Below are 24,496 nucleotides of genomic sequence, written 5' to 3'. Positions count from 1 at the left end.
AACTTGTACTATACATACGTATTTACTTGTTTAAAAGCATTTCTACACTGTAGGCTACTTCTTAGCGCCTAGGACAGTATCTAACACATAAATATATGAATAGAAATCCTTTCTGAGAGAGAGAAAACTATAAAACAGTCCACACATATATTTAAAAAATGAGCATAGAGAATAGTTCTGTTAGAGATTGTAAAGCAAGGTAGAGGGTAGAGACACATTTACCAGTAGCCGCCGAAGTGGTTTTCTCAGGTCAAAGTACAATCACGGCCTCCCAAACTCTGCACTCTGTCCCAAACTGCTACTTATTTACTCCAAAGATTAAAACTCTAGTAGTTGCAAAGAATCTGCGCCGGGATGGCCCAGGAGATTTCTAGTCTATCAGCTTAACCACATGGCCACAATTACCTAAAAGTAGTGCTTTCCGAATTATGTTATAGAAGGAAATGTAACTCAAGATCTTGGCTTCCACCCCTGCCCTCAGTTTAATTCAGCATTTTCGCAGCTTCATAGGGCAACGAGAACTGTCGTGATAAAATAGCACGGTTACTTTGGCAACCAGAAGAAATCACTTAAACGGTTTCACGTTTATTTTCAGGGAGTCATTTTAGCTCCAGAATTAAAAAAAAAAAAAAAGGGTGGGACGCCATTTTATTTTTTTTCCTTACTGTGAAACAAGGTTACACAATTTTAACTACAGAAGGAAAATAGCAGAGGATGGTTTCGATCCATCGACCTCTGGGTTATGGGCCCAGCACGCTTCCGCTGCGCCACTCTGCTCTCTGTCTGAACACCATTCCTAATAATACTCTTAAGTCTACTCAGAGGCGACTTGGCCTCTAAATATATAAAATGTAAGAAGGCGCCTATTTATTTCAATTCCTTGGCTACAAGTTGCCAAGTCTCTGGAATAATATCGCTACCAGAATCAGAGGAAACGACGAGGAGAAAAGTAAACATTAACAGAGTTAAGTTACTGGGCGCAGAGGTGAGGGGTGGTTAGATAATTAAATGAGAATTACAGGTTTTAGTAAACAGGGAAGGAAACGAAAACAAGAGGGAAAGGAACACGGGCGTCCGCGCGGCGGGCGAGAATTCTACCACAGAATCACTAACCAACCATGTATTCGCCTTTGGGAAGAAAATCCTTTTGGTCAGATTTCCCTTGGCTTCGTGATGGAGAGGGTGAAGTCCTGCAGTTTTTAAAGTCCTCCGGAGCGGGGGGTTCGGTTTGAAGGGATTTTGTTGTAGGGAGGAGTAATGCTGGAAGCACCGTAAACTTGGGGGCAAAGCGGGGCTCCGCATTCCAGCGACGGTTGCAGCAGTTCCAGTCGTGTGGGCCAAGGCTCCTGAGCAACCGTTCCAAAGCATCCCAAACAGCAAAAGATAATTAGTAAAAAAAAACGTTAACATTTTTAGTCTGACGCAGCTGTTAAATAGGTCCTAGAAGTCCCACTTAGGGCCGGAAGACCTGCTGTAGACTCCTTCGTGAAGGACACATTCGGCGGGCGGGGACTAAGTCATCATGACGTCATCGAGACTGGGCCGCGAGGAGAGGGGCCGGCGGGCTAAAGGGAAGTGCGGGCGACCGCGCTTTCAGTCTTCAATTCGGTCCGAAACCCGTTCATATAAGGGAATTGCCTCGGGGTTTACTCTGCTGTTTTGAAAATTGTCAGAGCAGTATTACCATGTCTGGACGAGGCAAAGGTGGTAAGGGATTAGGGAAGGGGGGCGCTAAGCGGCATCGTAAGGTTTTGCGCGACAACATCCAGGGTATCACCAAGCCCGCCATCCGGCGTCTGGCCCGACGAGGTGGGGTCAAGCGCATATCTGGTCTGATTTATGAAGAGACCCGTGGGGTACTGAAGGTGTTCTTAGAGAATGTGATCCGAGACGCGGTCACTTACACGGAGCACGCCAAGCGGAAGACCGTCACCGCCATGGACGTAGTGTACGCCCTCAAACGCCAGGGCCGCACCCTCTACGGCTTCGGCGGTTAGGTCGCCCGTCTTCAGCGATTTAACATCTTTTACTACCAAAGGCCCTTTTCAGGGCCGCCCAAATGTTTCGGTGAAAGAGCTAGCACGTTTTGCTGTTCTTTTTCCTTGCTTTTTATGAGGTGTACTTCATTTACTTTTAATTAGCCAAAAGCTATTTTTCGTGCTTTTTAATTTCTAGTTCACATTTTAGGAGGGCAGAAGTTGGCTGATTTGTGTATGTTTCTGCTTTGTGTAAGTGGTTTCGGGTATAAGTTTGAGCATTTTAACGTTTCGTGGGGCAGTGAAGAAACTCGCAGAGCACTGTTTTCCCTAGGAAGATTCCACTTAAGTTCCGGTGTATTTCAAGTTTGGAATCGTGTATGCATAGTGCTTGAATACTGGAGAGAAGTCGGCTTACACTGCCCCCGATGTAGTAATGCGAGGCTCCCTTTCCCCGCCTGTGGTCCGTGCTCAAAATGGCGGCGAGGACGAGGAACAAAGAAAGCCCGCGCCCGTGGCGGAAAGCGGGGCCCGGAACAAAGGCGAATTTACGAGTGGGGCGGGTCGTCCCCTGCGCGGGGGCGCGCTCCTGAGCTCTGCTGGAGTGTGGTCCTGCTGCTGGGCTCTGCAAACTTAAAACCCTTGTACCAGTGCTTTGGGGGTAAAATTAAAATGCACAGGCGGGGAGAGCTAGCACGTGTTGCTAGTCATAGAGAACACTGTATTCTGACTTTCTGTTAAAATTTTAAAAAGCCGATAGGAAGTATGTTACTTAATGAACAACATAAATGTCACCTAAGCTTTACAGTTAAGTAGACATGATTTTAAAAAAATGCTACACAGGCATCAGTATATTTTACCTCAAATTAAGTACGCACTATTTTATTTTTTAAAAAAGCTCCCATATAATCACTGCCAAACTAAAACCAGATTCCCTAATATCTAATACTGGGTTCACAGTAACAAATCCCAGTTATGCTCCAAAATGTCTTAGAGATCTGGTTTGCTTAGGAGGATCCAATCACGCCTTTTCAGTCTCAGGTTTCTGTCTTTTTTTGGTCTCAGGTCTTTTAATCTACAAGTTTTCTTCTCTCCTCCTTGATCTCATTTAGTTTTTTGATATTGATTTGCTGTAGACCTGGCCTATAGGATGTCTTGCTTTGGCTTGTTTCCTGATGGGGTTATTTTCCTTGACTTCTGTACCCTGAATGCCCTACAAGTGATTTTCCCTAGACTTGATTGAAATTACGTTAATTTTCTTGTCAAGGAACAGTTACAGATGATTGTATGTAAATACTATTGTACATCAGAGGCACTTGATGTCGGGGTTATCCAGATTCGATATGATAGATCAATTACTGGTTTAGGGTGATTAGTGTCTTTGTAAAAACAGATTTTTCCTCCTTGTGGCCTGCAAGTAATTTGTAGGGTGATACTTTGCGAGCCAGAAATCAATGCAGTCATTTGGAATCTCATCTGTTTTAAAGATACGGGCTCTGGTGCTTAAATATGAAAAGGATCAGATGTTATTTGAGCTAAGGCACTGGTTTGAGGAAACAAATTCATATGACGATGTTAATTTAATAAACAAACAAAATTGAGCACATGGCATATACCAGGCACTGTCTGATGCTATGGAATTATAGCAGTGAACAACTGTGAACAAAACAATATATCTATATTCATGGAGCTTATATTTTGTTGGAGGGGGCACAAACAAGACAGGTAAAACAGTATGTAAGATGGTGCTATGAGGACCACTGAAGCTGGGAAAAGCATTAAAGTGTGGAGGAAGGAGGTGACATTTTAAATGATATGGTCATAGACGGTTTTATTCATAAGTGATGCTTGAGGGCAAAAAGATTGAGAAAGTGAAGCTCCAAATGGAAGGAAGACCAAGAAGGAAAGTCTGGATGCAGAAAGGAAGTATTGTGGTTGGGTGGAGGGAGGTGAGTAGTTCTTATATGGCCTTCCTTATAACCCAACACCTTATTAAAAGAGGTACCTCTAATCCTAGTGAGGCATGAGAAAGTCCTTGGAAAGTAAGGCACGTGTTGCATGAATTGGCCATCAAAGGCAGGGAAGACTTACAGTCACAGGCACTAGGTTGTCCTCAGAACAGTTCAGGGGAACGAACTGGTTTCAAAGAGGGGCTTGGACTGTTAGAAGTGGTTTGGATTGTTCTCACTGCCAGACAAGGAATCCTAATTGGTGTTAAACGCTAGTAGCCTTTCCGGCCTACTGCCTTGTTTATGGCTTCAAGATTCTGAGACTCCAAAGTGGGCAGGACTAAGAGCAGCTTCCCAGCACTTCAACCAGAGGCTTTAGCTGACAGCTAATACTTTAGAAGACCTTCTCTGTGCAGTCACCACCCTGAGTACTTTACTTGTGCTTTTTTATTGATCACCCCAGCAGTGCCACACAGTAGTTGCTAATTATTATTCCCATTTTAGAAAGAAATACTCACAGAGGGTTTAAGTAAGATGCTCAAATTTAACATTCAAAGAGGCAGTCGGGACTATATCATATGCTGGGGGATTTCCCCTTAAACCATGCTTATCCATTTCTCAAATATACTTATTTGTTTTCAAGAATACATTATTTTAAAATGTACTTAAAATTAACTTCGGAAAGCAAGAAATGAATGCCTTAATTATATGTGGAGTTTAGGGAATTTTCTTCACAAGCACCATTCAAAATATAGTAACATATTTCATGTTCACAAAACTCACTGTGTAGATGTAGGGAAGAAAATTTTTTTCCTTCTTCCCTTCTAGATTCTTTGGCTGGCCTAATAACTGATAGAAGACAGATTGACAGGAGAAAAACCAAACGTAACAACGATGTATCTCCTGTATACATTGGAGAGCCCCAGTAAAACAAAATCTACAAAGTGGCTGCGGCTACCACCTTAAATACCATCTTCAGCTAAAAACTAAAAACAATGGGGATGGGCAACCAGGTGAAAGCACAGGAAACAAGGGTAACGTTGTTATGCAGATGTAGGTTGTGGGCTTTTCCATAGATAACTAGATTTGGCCATCTTCCTCTTCCTGGTAGAGTAAGAGACACCCATACAAAAGAGGTATTTCTCTTACAAAGGCAAACGTCTCTTACCAAAGAGTAACTTTCCGAAGCTTTCAGATCTTTTTCTCTTTCCTAGGTCATACATAAATATAATTTTGAAGTCTGGAGTTACAGACCCTTAAGAGACAATGTGGGTGGCTCTTAAAAGAGCCTTGAGTTACTGGAGAGGGAGCGAGCTTATTTGGAGCTGGTGTACTTGGTAACAGCCTTGGTGCCCTCCGACACGGCATGCTTGGCCAACTCCCCGGGCAACAAAAGGCGCACGGCCGTCTGGATCTCCCTGGACGTGATGGTTGAGCGTTTGTTGTAATGTGCCAGACGCGACGCCTCGCCCGCGATGCGCTCGAAGATGTCGTTGACAAATGAATTCATGATACCCATGGCTTTAGAGGAAATACCGGTATCCGGGTGAACCTGCTTCAACACCTTGTACACATACACGGAGTAGCTCTCCTTGCGACTGCGCTTGCGCTTCTTGCCGTCCTTTTTCTGGGCCTTGGCCACCGCCTTTTTGGAGCCCTTCTTCGGAGCAGAAGCAGACTTAGCTGGCTCAGGCATCGCAAGATCCACAAAACCACCAGGTAGCGAACGTGAAACAAATACGCCCACGAGCAACCGGCCTCAGTATTTGTTTGGTCTGTATGCAAATTAGAGATGGCAGAATTACGATTTGTGATTGGTCCTTTCAGCATCCTAATCTCTGATAGGCTCTTTATTACAAAGTCTCATTGGCTCTTCCCTTAGCTCAACCTTACATAATTTGACCTTTCAATTACAAACTCTCTATGTAAATTAGTAACGTTGTTGTTTTAGAACTAGCTTTTGATTGGCTAAGGTTTGTGTTCGGCCAATCGCACAGGCTGTTTTACCAAACCGCCGCAGAGTATAATAGTCTAGTTTCTTGTGTTCGCAGTGTCATTTTCTTTGGTTTTTGTTTGATTTTAGTGTTTCGTCATGTCTGGCCGGGGGAAACAGGGCGGTAAGGTACGTGCCAAGGCTAAGACCCGCTCTTCGCGCGCCGGGCTCCAGTTCCCCGTGGGACGTGTGCACCGCCTGCTCCGCAAGGGCAACTACGCCGAGCGGGTCGGGGCCGGCGCTCCGGTGTACCTGGCGGCAGTGCTGGAGTACCTGACGGCCGAGATCCTGGAGCTGGCGGGCAACGCGGCCCGCGACAATAAGAAGACGCGTATCATCCCGCGTCACCTGCAGTTGGCCATCCGCAACGACGAGGAGCTCAACAAGCTGCTGGGCAAAGTCACCATCGCTCAGGGCGGTGTCCTGCCCAATATCCAGGCTGTACTGCTGCCCAAGAAGACCGAGAGCCACCACAAGGCCAAGGGCAAGTGAACCAATCCCAATATCAGTGCGTGTCTATAACTTTTTACCCAAAGGCTCTTTTCAGAGCCGTCCACATTTTCACACTTAAAAAAGCTTGTAACTAAACCTGGGCTGGGTCTATGAAGCTTACGCGCGGTTAAAGCCTCTGGATAATCGCCACAGTTTATTATCGCAAGTTATCTTCGCTATCTAACGGGACTGATTGAAATGTGACTCAGGGAAACAACTTTTACAAAAAAGTGGTTAGTACCGTAAACAAGGGCTTTAAGTAGTGGTGAAGAAGCAAATTTTGGTAACGTTTTAAAAACCTGGGGTAGTTTGGTTATTTAGCGAGAAGGGAAACATTTCTATCCTGCCGAGAAGGCAGGCTGGGGGTGGTAGGTTAGAATTGTCACTAAGACGTTTGAAACAGCCAAACGAAAGCACGGCTGGCAAATCAGATCAGCGCGGGCTTTTCAAGTTCTGAACTTGTTGCCGAAACTCGGCCTCCGTTCACCCGTGCCGAATAGTAAGCGGCGACAATGTTTTGGGGAAGTAGAAAAGAGTAGCTTTCATTGCTTTGCCAGGCAATGGAGACCACAGCAGACTAGTGCCCTTAAGACTGTGCTCTCCCTTGAGAGAGTAGGAAGTTATCTTATACAGTCTAGGAGTGGAAAATAGGGTCGCAGGTAAGAATGCAATTTTGCGTTCTTTTTTACTTCAGGAAAATTTCAAAATCAAAGATGGCGTCCGGCGGTCCTGGGACTGGCTCTGGTGGTGCTTGAGGTTATCGCACCGTGATCTCCTTTCTGGAATGAAAAATGTTCACAGAGGAAGGGAGTGTTTTCTTGGAGAAATAAACACCAGGTGCATAGTACAATTCTAACTAGAAAATAATCAGTTTCAAAGTGAAATTAAGCAAGAAAGAAAGATCTCTGAGACACTGGCTGACTGGGCTAAAAGAAGAGTTAAACATGATGGCGGCTACCTTAACTAATTTCTGCTGGAACAAACTGAAGCAAAATCCCATTTGGCCACCATAGGAAAGTCAATCATTTGTTGCGCACTGTTTGCTGGTCGTCCCCGGCCCGTCGCTTTCCCCGTGGTTTCCCAGTAGAGATAGGAAGTGGCAGCCCAGGGGAATCTAAGTTCAGTTCAGAAAAAGTAACCACGGAAGAAAAAGAATACAAGTAAATCTGTTCTTAAAGCGTAGTCCTCGGAATTCTAGGCCCCATTACATAGATTTGAATCAGAATTGGCATCGTCCACGATCCCCAAGTGGTTCCTTACTTATAATGTGAGATGCGCTGAACTAGAACATTAGAAAATTAGTTCCTTTGGGTCGCAGAGTATAACAAAAAGAGGGATCGAAATGTGGAGTATTTCATCCAATCAGAGTCTCTAGTTCTTCACCAATCACTGCGTTGACTCTTCAGCCAATGGTTTTGTTTCGCGGGCCTTTTGAAATAGCGCAAGGCCAATCGGAACGTTTCTGAGTGTATATAAAGGGGACCTCTTCCTACTTATTTGCCTATTTGGTTTCTTTTTTTGTCTCGTTTCTTGCGATGGCTCGAACTAAACAAACTGCGCGGAAGTCCACTGGCGGTAAGGCGCCTCGCAAGCAGCTGGCCACCAAGGCGGCTCGCAAGAGCGCGCCGGCCACGGGCGGCGTGAAGAAGCCGCACCGCTACCGGCCCGGCACGGTGGCCCTGCGCGAGATCCGCCGCTACCAGAAGTCCACGGAGCTGCTGATCCGCAAGCTGCCGTTCCAGCGCCTGGTGCGCGAGATCGCGCAGGACTTCAAGACCGACCTGCGCTTCCAGAGCTCGGCCGTGATGGCGCTGCAGGAGGCGTGCGAGGCCTACTTGGTGGGGCTCTTCGAGGACACCAACCTGTGTGCCATCCACGCCAAGCGCGTCACCATTATGCCCAAGGACATCCAGCTTGCTCGCCGTATACGCGGGGAGAGGGCATAAAGCTTCCTCAGCTGTCTCAATCCAACTAAAAAGGCTCTTCTAAGAGCCACCCACGTTTTCTTTAAAGTAGCTGTCATTTAGTCTGTTCTGTTTCGGAGAGTTTTGGTTTGGGGTGTTAAGGTGGAAATTTCCTCATGAGTTACTGGGTAAACTTGTTTTGGGAGTGTCGTGTAACTTTACAAGTGTCTTTACTATTTCAGTTAATTAAGTTCTGGCAGCTTTGCATACCTTCAATTCGTAGGTTATGTGCAAAATTTCCTCAATGCTGTCTCGTGGGAAATGTAATATAAACATGCAGGTGGAGTGGGGGATTGGTAGGTTTGGCAATAGAATAAGCCGTGTTTTAGGTAGTTTGGAAGGGGCAGTAATCGGTGTGATGTGAAGGTCGGGTTATTGGAGTACGTGGATTATGTATGGAAGGTGAGCTGCTTTACCCACAAAAGGTTGAATTTGGGTGAAGGTGGGTGTGGATTTGCTGCTTACCCATTCTAAAACTGTGTTCCCACATGTTTGGGCATTGACAATTGAGAAGCTAGAGCGTTTGTGGTTGCTTTCTAATGTCTCTGAGACCTCAATTTGCTCAGTTCCAATCTCTGCCAAGTTAAAGGTGAAACAGTTTTGGCTTTCCTGTGAAATGTTTGACCTTTTACACAGAGAACAGTGAGGGCGTTATTTTGCTGATAGTAGACTTCTATAAAAAAAAAAAATTAGACCTCTCAGTCAAGATTTCTAATAAACTTATTGGTAGCAGAACCCAAGATAGAGAACCCTGCTGGCTTCTACAGTTTCACTACTAAAAGTGTGGTCCACCACCAGCAGCATGTACATCACTTGGGAATTTGCTAGAAACGTAGATATTCAGACCCAACCCAGGTCTACTGAGTCAGAATCTATGTTGTACCCAGTTCACCCCAGGTGATTCTTATGAACGCTAGATTAAGAAGTCTATTTTTTTAAATGGTGTTTTTGGTCTCATCAAGAAAAGCAGCCTGTCTGAACTCTTACCAGGAGAAAGCATTTGCAAACTACACTTATTTATGTAATAGAATGAAATTTCTGTCAAGCAGTTGCACGTAACAAGGTGCCTCCAGAGTCTGATTTCATTATGGATCAGTGGTCTCAGTGGTGACTGCACATTACAGTCAATTGGAGCTTTTATTAAAATATTTTTGCTTGGGGTCCAATCAGTATGACTATAATTGTATGAGGTGGGCCCAGGCAACAGTAATTATTAAAACTCAGGTGCTTCCAATAGGTAGCTAGGGCCAGGACTAAATATTGAATAAATTCCAATCTTGTGGTTAGCTCCTGTTGGACTCCAGGCTTAGCAAGGAGTTACCTAACTGAATCAGGCTTTCCTTGTAGTTCCAAAGGAGGACTTTCTGGCTTGCTCGATGACAGTTTATCTCACTGCAATGAATCAAATAGTATTTGGCTTTTATAGCAGTTTCTGAGGACAGGGCTAATGTGAGTCTATATCGAGAAATGTAGCTGCTTTCAGTGGTTGACATGACTAGGTTTTCAGGGATGCTACAAGGAGGAACATCCTGGAGAGTGGATACCTCTGTCTTCACATTGTGCTTTCCTGTACAGATTAGCACAAGGTCTTGTTTGGTCTTTCAGGTGGCCTTTCTCCATAGCCTTTAAAAAAAAAAAAATTATTTAGGAATTTATCTCCCCACCTCCCACCCTGGATATTGTTTCATTTTTTAAAACTTAAAAAATATTTTTTTATTATGCAACATTTGAGAATATATGGAAGTAGAGATAATAATTTAACAGACCTTACGTACTCCTCACCCAGCCTCAACATCAACACTGGCCAAATTTATACCTCTTCTACCTTGATTATTGTCAAGCAAATCATATCATTTCCTCTCTCAACATTTTAATATACATCTACTTTAAAACCTAATTGTGATGCCATGATTACTCCCCCAACAAACAACATTTAACATTGATGACTTTTTAAATTTATTTATTCCACATACATTTGTTGAGTTTACAATGTGCCAGATGCTGTTCTGTGCACTGGGAATATACTTGGAGAACAAAACAGACAGGATTCTTTGCTCTCATGGAATTTACATTTGACCCTGGGATAGACAATAAATCAGCATCATACGTAATATGTTAGATGGTGAGAAGAACAATAAAGCAAGAATAAGGATTGTCATGGGGAGTTGAAATTTAGATAAGGTGACCAATGAAGACAGCAGTATGGAGGTAGTTATTTCAGCAAAGAGTTGTGAGGAAGAAGTTGTGGAAAGAGAAAATGGGAGCCTTCCCTGGTGAGTGCCGCAGTGGTTAAGAATCCGCCTGCCAATGCAGGGAATGCGGGTTCGAGCCCTGGTCCGGGAAAATCCCACCTGCTGCGGAGCAAGTAAACCTGTGTGCCACTACTACTGAGCCTGCGCTCTTGAGTCCGCGTGCTGCAACTACTGAGCCTGCGTGTCACAACTATTGACGCCCGCACGCCTAGAGCCCGTGCTCCGCAACAAGAGAAGCCACCGCAATGAGAAGCCCACACACGGCAACAAAAAAAGTAGCCCCTGCTCGCCGCCGCTAGAGAAAGCCCGCATGCAGCAACAAAGACCCAACGCAGCCAAAAATCAATCAATCAATAAATTATAAAAAAAAAAAGAGGGAGAGGAGGAGGAATGTTGAGATGCCAGGGGGGGCTATGTGGAGTGGAGTGGGCTGGGCGCTGTAGGAGGAAATAATGGCAGAGAAATGAAAGGAAACCAGATCATGCAGGGGCTTGTAAGTCACGGTAAGGAATTAGGCTTTTGCTCTGAGTGAGATGGAAGGTCTTGAGAGGAGTTGCACATAGGAATTTTTGTGTCCCTCTCTCTCATTTAATCAGGTTCTGCTTTGTTTTCAGGTGGTCTCAGTTGTGCTCCAGCACAAAAATCAAGGCCCATTTTTCTTTATTTTGTGCTATTCAAACCTTGAAAATAGAAGCTGACCCGGAGGATTTATAGTTAGGGAGAAAAGAGAAAATCATTTATAAAATATAAACATTTGGGATTAAAGGTGACTCATAGCATAGTACTTCCATTTACTAGTTTTATGGACACAGGCAAATTGTTTACCCTCAGGTAACAAATGATTTATTTGAATTGAAAATCAAATGTCTTCAGGAACCAGGCAAGGGGTTTTTGTATCAGGAACAGTGGTGAGCTATCCAGCTTTCTATCACTGGGTCAGTCAGTAGTGACCTTCTGGCTGAATACAAGCCCCCTGTGTTGCAAGGTCCATGTAGCACTCTTGGTCTTTATTATGTCATTTGCCAAGTAGAGATGTTAACAATACCGGCCTTGGGAACTGTCCAGATTCATGATTTTATCAATTCAAAGTCTGTAATTTAGTGCCTATATGGATTATTTAATTTAATCCTCACAATAACTCTGTGGGTTGGGGGGGCCATTATCAGCTCAAATATGATGACGAAGAAATGGAAGCATAGTGAGGGGAACTACCTCTCACAGGGGTTCATTTGGATAAAACTGTCATGGACTTTATCTCCATCACTAGAGAATGGATGGACATTTTGTGTTATGTGCATATGTCCATTTTACTTCATCCATCCATCCACTCATCAAAAACTTTTTGAGTGCTTACTATGTGCTCAACAATGTTGTAGGTGTTGGAAAGAGCAAGGCGTAACATGGCAAAGATCCTACTGTGCGGAGCTCACCGACGATTATTGTGGGAGGCAGAAAATAAACAAAGATAAACAGTCTTTTGGTAGGTAAAGAGGATTAAGAAAACACAAAGAAAACAGGCCAAGGGGATTAAGGACTGCCACAGAGTGGGAGATGGGTGGTGGATAGTCGTCATTTTAAATAAGGTGGGTGGGGAAAACTTCACAACTGAGATGAGACATGAAAGTCAGTGTCATGAAGCTTGGAAGGGAGAGGGGTCTTCATACATCTGTAAGATCATTCCACAGAGAAGAAACCGTGATTGCGAAGGTCCTATGTTGGGAGCATCACTTGGAATGATGGTCGCAGGTCTGATAACCAACTAGATAGAACCAGGTTCCTCTTCTGTTTTCTCAAACTGGAGTTTCAAGTCTCAAGCTCAGCAGCGATTTTACACATTTTTTTTTCCCCCAAAAGTATTGTTCTAGTTTCCTGAGCACACCCAATTCAGATGGTAAACTGAGGCCGGGGCAGGAAGAGATGAGTACTAATCCCAGGGAGGACTGCCAGCCTGATTCAAGGATACCAGTCATTAAGGAAAGACCATTAATTATTTGATAATTTATTTAAAATAAAAAGTAAGATATTTTGAGGTTCCAAATAATCACCATCATCGTTTTACTTTTCAGAAAAAAGAGAATCCAAATGTAATATTTCTAAAAAGGCTTTATACAGTCTAACAAGTAAATTTTCTGAGATTACATTGGATAATTATGGATAAGTCCCCAAATATAAAAAAAACTGCTCATCTGTTGGCTCATGGCTAATAGAACTCTATATTAAAACCTTCAAAATGGTGATGATTTGATGGCCAAACCCATGATTTTAAAAATAAAACAAAATTAAAATACATTTATTTATTTATGATAAAGGTGTTACATGTTCTCAGCTGCAGATCTTGAGCTATAGCTTTGTCTTGGCACAGAACTAAGAGATCACATCTCTTCTGAACCCTTCCTATTGGGAGACACTGCAGTCCAAATGCAGGGATTTTCATTATGGAGTGTAAACTATTAATTACTTTCATTTTTAATAAGTAGTGTTTAAGGAAAGAATGGAAAACTGGTGTCCTTCGGGTTTTGCCAGATAACTGAAACTGTCGGGGAGGAAGAAAATGTCCTCTATCCTTTGCCAACTAAAGAATGTAGCTAGCTATCTGGTTCTACAAGGTTTGAGATCCAGCAAGTAACAGAACTTCCTTTTAGAAAATAGAGATTGGGACCCTGCCTTGGTGGAGGGTATATTAAGATAAACCCCCAAACCTTGTGGACAAAGAATGTCACCTGCCATATCAGTAAACTAAGGATGTGGCGGCCATCAAGCCATCAGCTCCCGCAACCGCCCCTGCCTGTGCACCCTGAGGGGATTTAGGATGGAGAAAAACAGGATACTGGCCCTAGATAGTTAAGCTACATATATATCAAAAGAATGATTTCAATGAGTCCAGACTCTTGCATCTTCCCAGATATAGAAAAGGGCTAACTTCATTAACTTGAGATGGCAGTTTTCTTTAACAGTAATCTTTTGACTTTCCAACTACGTGCTTTTTTGTGCTGTTTTTTTTTTGTTTTTTTTCCAAAAACTCCTATATATCCTGGATCCTCCTTTACCTCTTCAGGACCAGTCCCTCAGAGCTATCTGAGAGGCTGTCTCCTGGGCTTAAGTCCTCCATATACCTGCTGAATATAACATAATTTTCAACTTTTAGGTTATTATTATTTTTTCAGTTGACAACCTTACGGCTTATTGCAAGTTTATTCTCTGCTTTTATGAGGTCCAAAAAGGGTGTTCTAGATCAGCAAGTAGCTCTTTCTTCCAAGCAGTGGTTCTGGAGCCCATGTGCCCTTTTATCTCTGTGTCTCAATCATCCTAAACACATTGCTTTCCCATGTTAAAAAATAAAATTCAATGGAGTAAATTTTAAAGAGCTTATTGGCTTTATTCAGTGATTCATGAATCAGGCAGCATCCAGTCTAGCAGATAGAAGAGAGCTGTGAGGAGCTGTACAAAATAAAAGATTTTTCTAGGCAGAAGGGAGCAGGAACAGGGAAGTTACACTAGGAAAAAAAATGGGTAGCTTATTGCAAGGTTGCTTTCCTTTAGGGGTTGGCAGGGGTCTGTCCGGCTGATTACCTGACTGGTGCTGAGCAGGCAATTCCTGTTTGACTAGTTTAAGATTTCATTTCTGGGGAAGCCAAAACTGTAATTAAGTCTTGGTCTGATGACATAACTCTATTTTGGGCCTCTTTTGTTTCTAAAACACTTTTGTCTTGGGAGGGGAAAGAGCTTGGAAAGTCTTCGTGGGAGGTTATTATGCCCCAGACCTGAAAATCTCAAACTTTACTTTTATTTACATTCCATTGTTAGGAACTCAGCTATGTGGGCTAAGAAGGCCACACCCAACTACAAGGGAAGTTGGGAAACAAGGTCTCTGAGGGCTCAGGAAGGAGAGGTTAACAGCCAGTGTGCCTCTGCCTCTGAAGGTTTATAGAGTTTATCTGTGCAGAACTGGGGCCCTGAAGTTAGTATCATGTATGTGTCACCTCAGATATCCACACTTGCTCTAATTCTCTTTCCAGAAAACCTGTGTATCTTCTAAAATCACTATGCACAAGTCCTCTGTTCTTTCCTGATAGTGGTAGACAGAGCATTGAAACAACAGAGTTCTGGGGTAGTCCCAACACTAAATATGCTTGAGCAAATCACCTATAAGAGTTACTGTATTATCTCTACAGATGGGGAAGCATGCTGAGTGATTCTGCATAATGCCCAAGGTCACCTGGCTAGTAAATGGTGAAAACAAATTTCAGCCCAGGTAGTGAACCTCAAAGCCCTTCAATTTTAAGCATATTTCATTACTGTCCTATATTTGTATACATTATTATGTGCTCTATAGGACAATGTTATATGTCCTAGGTAACAGGGACCATATCTTATTACGAATGACAACTAGAATGACAAGTGAGAAATTACCTTAATGCAGTGGTAGCCTCTCAATACACTACCAGGCAGGCCATTTCCAAGGTCATAGAACATAAAGTCTCACAGACCAATTTAAGTTACCTGATTAATTTTATTGAATCAATTTTAAATATATGGCAAGAAACAAGGGAAAAGATACTGGACAAATGAACACATTTCAGATAGGTTGCAAAAAGATCAGTTGAATCCTTGGTTTCACTTTTCATGTGAAACCTCCCTTTCCTCCTCTTCTCCCCCTTCTCCTCCCCCTCCCTCTCTCCTATCTCTCTCTGACCCTCCCCTCTCCCTCTCTCTCCTCTCCCTGCCTTCCTTTGAATTTCTTCTCTGCTGAGAACTAGGTTGGACTTTGAGCAAAGGGGTCCAGCAGGTGGAAGTGATTTGGAGCCAACACATGCTTGCTCTGTTGGAGAGATGCAGGGCTGAGTATACAGCCTCCCATCTAGGGAGGTCACCAGTGACATACCAAGCAAACATGTCTTTTATGTGCATGTTGTCTGTAGAGGGCAAATGGTACCAAAATGGGAGTCACCAATGGGTGGTCAGTTTAAGAACTCATAAATATTGTGTAACTCATAAATACTTAGTGTCTTACAAATATTTGGCACTTCTTGGTTCTTTCATCACTTTATATCTCCATGTAGCACACACAAGCTCTACTTTCTCTCTGTCTAACATCTCACGAGGTACTAACTTAATGATTTACAGTAAATATAGCTTCTGAATTTTGTATCTCATAAATGCCTTGCTTACCTACCCAATATTTCTCACATGTTTCCTACTTATGAATTACCTACTTAATATTTATGAATTTCATCCATCCAGTTTGTTCTTGGTAGGCTCTCCATAGTAGAATTGAATAGTAGAATATATTTGAGAATATTCTCAAATAATAGAGAGAACATACCTTATACATAGAAAGGGATGAGTTCCCTAAGGAGAGTGGAGCGCCCATTCCAGGCCTCAGCTACATAGAGAGAAAAAGACTAACTTTGCTTAACCACTGACTATTTTAGGCTGTCTGTCACTTCTAGGGGTATCTAATACTAAGTCATACAGGTGCACATTAAAAAAAGAAGAAATCTTATTAAGGAGAATCTTTAAGAGGAATAATGGACAAGATTTATCAGTATAGTATTCCTTTCTACATTTCAGTAAGATCCTACATTTCAGTAAGTCACAGCACTAGGACCAATACAAAATTCTTGTGGACCAATGATAAAACATGGTAACCTGAAAATGTAAATATATAACATCTGTTGTTAACCATAGTCCACAAATACAAACTTGAGCTCCGCGCATTTTTGTAATTCCTTTCTCTCTTTTACTGTCTCCTCTTCCCTTGCCATCTCTCTTACTCCACCTCCCTTCCAGAATTGCCTCCAGGGAAATTAAAAATTTAAGGTTAAGTCAGTTCAGCTTTTGGCAATGCTAAAGTGACATTTAGACTGATACTTCCCTTCTGTTCGTTTGGGTACTGTCTAAATATTCATTTTAGACTATGAGCCCTGTGAGGAGAGAGATTGTTTCTATCCTGCTCATTGCTCTGTCCCTAGTACCTGTCACTTTTTGAAACTTAATAGGCTGTCAATGAATAAACTCAGTCTTAGTTTTTCCACTCAAGAGTTCATTTAGAGGAGAATCTTGGGCACACTCAGATCTATGATCTCACAAGACTCTGCAACTCCCCCCCACCCTCCCCAATCCAGTAGAGAAATGGCCATGAGAGTGGACTTATCAAAAGTCCACTTTTGATAAGGATAGCAACTAAAGAGCTCTGATCGACATTGCAGGTAGCCTGTCGTGTATGATCCTTAGTCTCATGGTATTTTGAAAAACTGTAGCTGAAATTGTATTGTTGCTAATTCCAATCAGCCTTAAGGGAAGACTGACTGACTCACTGGGCTGCCAGCCAAGAACTGTATCCCAAAATCAAGGTTTTATATTTCCAGGCTACTTGAGGTTTCTTACCCCTTCCTTTTCTCTATTACGTGAATAACTAAAGATTTCACAATCATTTGATGGTCTGACTGCTAAAATTCTTAATAGCTCAGCAGCTAAAACTGACTTCTCAGTTCTTAAAACCGTTTCTCTGCTCTGTGCTCGCTAAAATTATTTCTTCTCAGTAAAAAGACCCCTATTTCTGAAGAAATTAGAATGGTAAAGATGCCTAATTAGTCAATTTTCAAACCTGACCTTACTTCTCTCTAGAAACGAATAGTATGCAGCATTAGAGCCCCTTTTGAAAGTGTGAGTGGCTCTGAAAAGAGCCTTTGGGTTTAACAGCACCTGGAAACATTTACTTGGAGCTGGTGTACTTGGTGACAGCCTTGGTACCCTCGGACACGGCGTGCTTGGCCAGCTCCCCAGGCAGCAGCAGGCGTACGGCCGTCTGGATCTCCCTGGAGGTGATGGTCGAGCGTTTGTTGTAATGCGCCAGGCGCGACGCCTCGCCCGCGATGCGCTCAAAGATGTCATTGACGAACGAGTTCATGATGCCCATGGCCTTAGACGAGATGCCGGTGTCCGGGTGGACCTGCTTCAGCACCTTATACACGTATACGGAGTAGCTCTCTTTCCGGCTGCGCTTGCGCTTCTTGCCATCCTTCTTCTGCGCCTTGGTCACTGCCTTCTTAGATCCCTTCTTGGAAGCAGGAGCAGATTTAGCCAGCTCAGGCATGGTGTAAAGTTATCAAACAGACGAAAACTGACAACACCTGTTACAATGTTGGCCTATTTTTGTAGGGCTTCTATGCAAATAGGTGCTTAATCTATCTCAATTCCTGATTGGGTCAAATCAGCCAGTAGAAACCTTTTATGCAAATAAGGTGATTTCAAATCTGCTTTTTGATTGGCTGTTTAAGTGGAACTAACACTAGACATCCCCCCCCACCGTCAGAAAAAATAACTTTCGTTTTCAAAATAGTGCAAAAAATTAATGTCTTGTCCGTAAGTATCTACTTGTGAGCCTTGTTTCTCTCTAGATCCGGACCTAAAGAGACAAACGCCCGATACAAATTTATGACTAGTTTTCTGCCAAAATTCAGTTACCGGGTTAGTAATTCTAGAAAAGAGAACATAGAAATTAGCTAAATATATAAATGTTTTCAAAATTATGCCATTGGCATTTCCAATTCGGCTTGATCAAAGTCGGCAACACTTAAGCTTTACGAAGAATTAAGGATCGTCACATTTCAACGGCGGTAGTATTTTCATGTTTTCTAGGAACAGTGTCTGGAAGTGATGCCAGCGTTTGTTGGAGAGCTGGGAATTAGGTAATATGGTGCTTGCATTGCTAAAATAAAACGTTTATTCAAAATCAGAACCTTTGATAAGTGACGAAACTGGACTCGATCAATTACATTCAAAACCGTAGTTTTTGAAAGGGCTCAGAACTCTGGAACGTTCATTTTCGTCTCTTCCCAAACTTAATCCCGAACAAGGGGATTAAAACAAAACCAATTAAGGTATATATAAAACATGTAACATACAGGGTGAATAAATGGCGGAGGACTTTAAGCCAGAAAATATAGACCGTACTGCAATAGATCTAGATTTTCTAAAGTGAGACCTGGTATCCAATCACAAGGCCTATCCAGTTACTTAATTCACGGCGCGGAATTTGAAGATTCGGACCAATCAGGAGGACTTCGCCTGTATAAATAAGAGCAAGAACAGCACGGCTTGTAGTTGTAGCAGTGTTTGCAATCTCTCACTATGGCTCGTACTAAGCAGACCGCTCGCAAGTCGACCGGCGGCAAGGCGCCGCGCAAGCAGCTGGCCACCAAGGCGGCCCGCAAGAGCGCGCCGGCCACGGGCGGCGTGAAGAAGCCGCACCGCTACCGGCCCGGCACGGTGGCCCTGCGCGAGATCCGCCGCTACCAGAAGTCCACGGAGCTGCTGATCCGCAAGCTGCCGTTCCAGCGCCTGGTGCGCGAGATCGCGCAGGACTTCAAGACCGACCTGCGCTTCCAGAGCTCGGCCGTGATGGCGCTGCAGGAGGCGTGCGAGGCCTACCTGGTGGGGCTCTTCGAGGACACCAACCTGTGTGCCATCCACGCCAAGCGCGTCACCATTATGCCCAAGGACATCCAGCTTGCTCGCCGCATCCGCGGGGAGAGGGCGTAAATTGGCCTTAATCGAGTGATAACTGAAACCCAAAGGCTCTTTTCAGAGCCAAACATTTGATCATATAAAAGGTGCCGTAGTACTTGGTCATTAAGAGCACAAATTTTGCGCAGTCCCGAGAGACCTTTGTGGAGAGAGTTTCGGAATTAAGCTCTTTAAAAAGCCTATGATGTGGGGTTTTTTTTTGGGGGGGGGTTGCATTGGGTCTTCAGTGCTGCATATGGACTTTTCTCTAGTTGCGGCGAGCGGGGGCTACTCTTCGTTGTGGTGCGCGGGCTTTTCATTGCAGTGGCTTCTCTTGCAGAGTACGGGCTCTAGGCTTGAGGGTTTCAGTAGTTGCAGCACTGGACTCAGTAGTTGCAGTGCGTGGGCTCAGCAGTTCTGGTGCACAGGCTTAGTTGGTCCGTGGCATGTGGGATATTCCTGGACTAGGGCTCAAGCCCGTGTCCCCTGTATTGGCAGGCAGTCTTAACCACTGCACCACCAGGGAAGTCCTAAAAAGCCTATGTTATTTTTAAGTTTTCAGTGTAGGAACTGCCTCCATGGCTTTACTTGCACACCCCCGTTTGGCGTATTTTGTGTAGGTTTGGTACATTTAGGCGTGGCTAAACGCTAGGTCTACACCAGGGTGCCCTTGCTCACCAGAATTGTGAGGCCCAGCTCACTAGCAACCACAAGGACCTGTTGAGAATTGTCACGGATATACCACGACCACCCCTAAAACGGAGCCAAGGCTTAGGTTATTAGCTTTATCACCAAAGGGAAGACCTTGACAGCTCCTGAGAACTTGGTGGCGGTCTCTACCCACCAGGTCTTCTCTACAAAGGGCCGAAGCAACCAACAGGGGCAGCTGGGTGGGTCTCTGAGTAGGAAAAAATGGAATGAACTCGAATGCAGGAATCATGAGCCTTTCAGCAGCCGCCATTAAAGGGGCCTTTTTCTGTTTTCCTAAATTCCCTATCTTAATCTCTAGATCAAATCTTATGAAAGTACCTCATATTTGTCAGTAAAACATGAAAATCAGCTGTAAGCTTGAGAGTTCTCTATTGCAGAAAATATTGTCTTCGCTTTCTTCTCATCCCTACAAAACAGCAGTGTGATGTTATTCTGTATTGAAACGATATTCCCTTCTTGTGGAAGTAACAAATTCTTCACTGTGTCTAAACTGGTAGCTGAAGGGAAAAAAGTAAGGAATTTTGTACTGAAACTATACAGCCTGTTATTTGGAAATGTAGAAAGGTTGTTACTAATTGGGTTACTGTAGACCGTTTGGAAGGATTTTATGTCTATTCAAACACTTCAGCAAATTTCAGGTTCAAGATGGGTGAGGTATCCTTAACTACAAAATTGAGATCCTTCTATTAATTTATTGTTTTTTAATGGGCTATTTCCCCTTGAGGATCAGTAAGGAAAGAGGTCAGGTGATAAATTTAACAGAAACAAAGCTGTAAATAAATACACAAGGCCAAGTTAGCCATTGTAAGTCCTAAAGGTTTTATGAACGAAATCTTTGTTCTTGGAAGTCTGTCAGGCATTGAGACTCGGGTGCTGAGAACTGGGGAGCCTGGACCCATATAAGGAAAAAAGTTTAGCTATTCATAATTCCAATAATGGAGTGTTAGATATTTGTAACGCTACATAAAGGCATTCCATATTAGAATGTACTTGCCCATATCCTGTACTTTCTTTGAGATTCTAGCACAGTAAGTTTTTTAATGTCTGTTTCTGTCTCACCAGATGGTGGATGTCAAGATATGAGGACCAAGGGGGCACAGAAAACACCTAGTTGTATTATTAAATCCATCAGAACATCTAGAACAGTCCTTTGCCTAAAACAAACCCTCAGGAAATTAGTCAAATTGGAATTTAAAATAAAAATGATTGAACAAACAGGAATTACCATTCAGTTTATTCCTGATTACAGAAGTAAAAGATTGATAGAGTTCATGTAACTTTAATACTATATAGTTTTACCACGTAGAAATAATCAACATTAATTGAGTGGTTGCATTACTGAGTCGGCCAGAAGTCATGTATTAGTCTATGAAGTCTCCAAAATATAAGGTAAATTCAATAGTTCTCTACTAATATACATAATTATTATTCTATTAGTTCTTTACAGATGAGGAAACTGAAACTAAGAAAGTTTCAGTTAAAAAGGATAGAGCCAAACTTTTCCCCTTTAGCATTGCTCTATTAAACAATAGCATTCGTATGATCCTCAACAGTTACCCCTGAGGCTTTATTCCTTGGAAGAGCTGTCATAGGAAGACTGATACGTTTATCTTAACATTTTCATAATATGTTAAAGGAAATGGGTGGATTTTGAAAATGTACAGGATCATATAAAACTGTGTTCTATTATACTACAATTATTACAGCCAATTGCACAGAAATATAATTGATGCACAGCAATAAAATTATAACATTAACTTGGACAATTTTTAGCCTTTCTGTCCATCATCCAAACAATGATCTTGATTGTTAAGACACATACACACACACACACACACACACACACACACACACTTTAAAAAAAAAAACTTAAAGGCATACCTTGAAATGGTAGTGCTTAACATGAGATTTTTTTTAATGAATTTTGATTTTCTTGGGGAAATATCACAAATCTAAATCATGTCACATTTTATTTGTACCTGTTGGAAAATTAAGTTGTATAACCATTTCAGGCTTACCTGGTTGCCTATAAGTACACGTAATTTAAAAACAAGTATATAATCTCTGAATGACCAGTAGCTTTATTTTATAGAAGTGATAGCTAAAAATCAAGATAATTCAGAAATGCCATTCTTTTTCCACATCCTGCCTACCCCATATGTACACAGGTAAATATTGGTATTTTACATCTGAAGACTTTTATCCTGCAAAGGTGTTTTTTTTTTTTTTTTTTTTTTTTCAGTAGCCCCAACACCTTGGATGGCATACCTCAGAAAGTAAGGGAGCTAGTGCCTAAATCAAGCCATGAGGAGGGTCATAGAAGGGGCAGAGAGATTTATTACCCTTAGCTTTCCACAGAAAAACAGAAAATCACTGGATCTGATTATTATGGGGGTAATCCTACCCATTTGACAGGATTTTAAAGCTCAGTCAATTAAGAAAACACCTAGAGTAGTGGGAAAACAAGATAAAGAAGACTAATGACCTAGGGTTTAGTTTAATGACAGAAAAGAATAGATGCATTATAAATTTTCCATTGACAATAATGGTACCCAATTATTAATGTCATCAAAGCACATTATCAGAGAAACTAGATTTTTCTAATTAGGGGAATTTATTCATGGAGTTGGAACTTGAGATGAAATTGGAAAGGTTCTCCCAGGTAGAAGGAGAGAAGGAATTGCAGATGAGTAAAGTTGTCCAAAAAACAAAAAACAAACAACAACAAAAAGGAATAGAAAGGTAAATTTCAGTTATTAGTGCTGGTTAGTGTGAGCAGAAAGTATCATTATGAAAAAAGGCTATAAAGTTCTCACTTGAACCTAAGGCAAGAGTGACAATTTTTATAAGACAGAACGACCAGAATTTAGGAATTAGGGGCTGGAGAACCTGTTAGGAAGAACCAGTTAGCAAGAAACTGTTTAGGATACTGGTTAAGAAACAATGGACTCATCCAGGTATGAGAGGATAAGGAGAGAATGTGAGAGGGGAGAAACTGTCAGTTACTGAAATTTATTTAAACATCTACCTGATTTAGTGACTGAGTGACATGAGTAATCAAGGCCTCCACACAGTGACATGAATTCCATCTGCCTCCTCCAGTTAAAAGGAGTCAGGCAATTACTAAGTAGAAGGGAGAAAGTAGTGATTTCAGCCTGGCCCCCAAAATTACTTTTGGCTTACACCTATGCCATATGCATAAGTACCCCCCTGCAGCTAAGAAAATATGAACATGCCCTTCACACCTTCCATGCTAAGACATCCTTTTTTCTTTCTTTCTTTCTTTTTTTTTTTTTTTGGTATATTTTGGAGACAACTACTCACACAGGCTCCTGCTTGATATTTGCCATCTTTAAGTGTAGATCTGTTGAGTTTTTCTAAACCTGGGTTTTTGCCACTGTGATTGACAGACCACCTTTGTTTAGCAAAAGAACATCAGAAATGCAAGGATGAGTGTTTCAGGAGACCCTCCTAGGGATGTGGTTTACTGATGAAATAAATACAGGGACTAGGAATGAGCTTCCTGATCCCTCATCATCCTGCTGCAGAATATCAAGACCATCCCAAGATGTTCATTTTAACCTGCTTTAACTGCAACAAAAATTTTGGGAGATGGAGGAAGAGTTAAACAAGTTCTGATTTCCTTGTAAATTAGAAACTGTCCCAAGGAAAGGAATATGAATATTAATTTACATAAACCAGTGTAAAACTAGAAGAGCATTGATTGAATCGTGTTTAATCCCTTCTGGTGCATTCCAAAGTGATTGTGAATTGGATAGCTCATAAAGGGCCTAAAATAGAAATACATGAATGTTATTTTTTTCTGGATGAGCCTAAAAAGGAAATAGAGAACTCTACTCCTTTTCCAGTTGACGTAATAGATGGGGAGCAGTGCTCAGAAAATGACACTAGGAATAAAGAAACTTGTGTTTGAGACACAGGTCCATCATTTATTGACAAGGTGATTCTGGTCATTTCCTCTTTCTAAGCCACAATTTTCTTAACTTTAAAACAAGTAGCTTAGGGAATTCCCTGGCAGTGCAGTGGTTAGGACTTTCACTGCCATGGACTGGGTTCAATCCCTGGTTGGGGAACTAAGATCCCACAAGCCACGCGGTGTAGTCTAATCAAGCAGCTTAGCTATACCTACGGCAAATGCTTTATAGTGAGGCAGGCATAGAAGTGGTTTGTAAAATGTAACGAACTACAGAGATACTATATAGTAACCATTTTCCTGAATGTCACATTCCCACATAACACTTATTCCTCATCACTCATAATCAAAAGCCAAACTCTCTCATTCTGGGTATTAAAGACGTCACAGGTCTCTTCCCCCTTCCTTATCTTTCCCCCTTGATGCAATCTCTTATTTTCAAAAAGATTCTTCTGAGTAACCATTTCACATCTTCCCATTTATCCAAATCGCCTTCTCAACCAAACCAGTCTTCTAAGAGGAGGGTTTTTTGGCCCTTTCTAGAAAGAAGAAAGTATGGAATACAGTTGTGATGGGGAAAAGATGAACTCCTGCTTAGAAAAGCTAGAAAGGTAATCACAGGCTACCTCCTTTTTTTCTTTTAAAGAAAGTTTAAATAGTAAAGTTTAATAAACTATTAACCAGTAAGTTGTGTGTGTGTGTGTGTATGTGTAGCTG

The 24,496-nt window shown here is 42.3% G+C and overlaps 5 protein-coding genes and 1 non-coding gene across 9 annotated transcripts; 3 read left to right on the top strand and 3 right to left on the bottom strand.

Moving 5' to 3' along the window:
* Positions 1-705: 705 nt before the first annotated feature.
* Positions 706-777, bottom strand: TRNAM-CAU (transfer RNA methionine (anticodon CAU)). The gene has a single exon. It is a non-coding gene; the product is annotated as a tRNA-Met (tRNA).
* Positions 778-1,674: 897 nt separating this feature from the next.
* LOC112404105 (histone H4) lies at positions 1,675-2,030 on the top strand. Its single transcript, XM_024751930.1, has one exon. The coding sequence runs from the start codon at positions 1,686-1,688 to the stop codon at positions 1,995-1,997; it is 312 nt and encodes a 103-aa protein (XP_024607698.1). The 5' UTR covers positions 1,675-1,685; the 3' UTR covers positions 1,998-2,030.
* LOC112404098 (histone H2A type 1-like) lies at positions 1,690-24,472 on the top strand. 4 transcript variants are annotated; one of them, XM_024751920.1, is made up of 3 exons: positions 1,690-1,707; positions 6,009-6,402; positions 7,105-7,237. In XM_024751920.1, the coding sequence occupies exons 2-3, from the start codon at positions 6,018-6,020 to the stop codon at positions 7,179-7,181; spliced, it is 462 nt and encodes a 153-aa protein (XP_024607688.1). In that variant the 5' UTR covers positions 1,690-1,707; positions 6,009-6,017; the 3' UTR covers positions 7,182-7,237. The 4 variants fall into 4 exon arrangements, with proteins under 4 accessions (XP_024607688.1, XP_024607687.1, XP_024607690.1 ...); XM_024751919.1 differs by lacking the exon at positions 1,690-1,707 and adding an exon at positions 5,519-5,644; XM_024751922.1 differs by lacking the exons at positions 1,690-1,707; positions 7,105-7,237 and adding an exon at positions 20,908-24,472 and having other exon boundaries at positions 5,957-6,426.
* On the bottom strand, positions 4,785-5,638 carry LOC112404103 (histone H2B type 1-like). Its single transcript, XM_024751927.1, has one exon. It carries the CDS (start codon positions 5,619-5,621, stop codon positions 5,241-5,243), a length of 381 nt encoding a protein of 126 aa, XP_024607695.1. The 5' UTR covers positions 5,622-5,638; the 3' UTR covers positions 4,785-5,240.
* On the top strand, positions 7,912-19,222 carry LOC112404118 (uncharacterized). Its single transcript, XM_024751949.1, has 3 exons — positions 7,912-8,350; positions 17,405-17,599; positions 18,739-19,222. Exons 1-3 carry the CDS (start codon positions 7,946-7,948, stop codon positions 19,168-19,170), a joined length of 1,032 nt encoding a protein of 343 aa, XP_024607717.1. The 5' UTR covers positions 7,912-7,945; the 3' UTR covers positions 19,171-19,222.
* Positions 17,209-18,758, bottom strand: LOC112404102 (histone H2B type 1-L-like). The gene has a single exon (XM_024751926.1). The coding sequence runs from the start codon at positions 17,720-17,722 to the stop codon at positions 17,342-17,344; it is 381 nt and encodes a 126-aa protein (XP_024607694.1). The 5' UTR covers positions 17,723-18,758; the 3' UTR covers positions 17,209-17,341.
* Positions 24,473-24,496: the final 24 nt, after the last annotated feature.

The sequence above is a fragment of the Neophocaena asiaeorientalis genome, unplaced genomic scaffold (assembly GCF_003031525.2).
Source record: "Neophocaena asiaeorientalis asiaeorientalis breed wild unplaced genomic scaffold, Neophocaena_asiaeorientalis_V1.1 scaffold165, whole genome shotgun sequence".
NCBI classification, from domain to species: Eukaryota; Metazoa; Chordata; class Mammalia; order Artiodactyla; family Phocoenidae; genus Neophocaena; species Neophocaena asiaeorientalis.
Note: the sequence above shows the minus strand (reverse complement) of the source record. Positions and strands in the feature narration are given on the sequence as shown.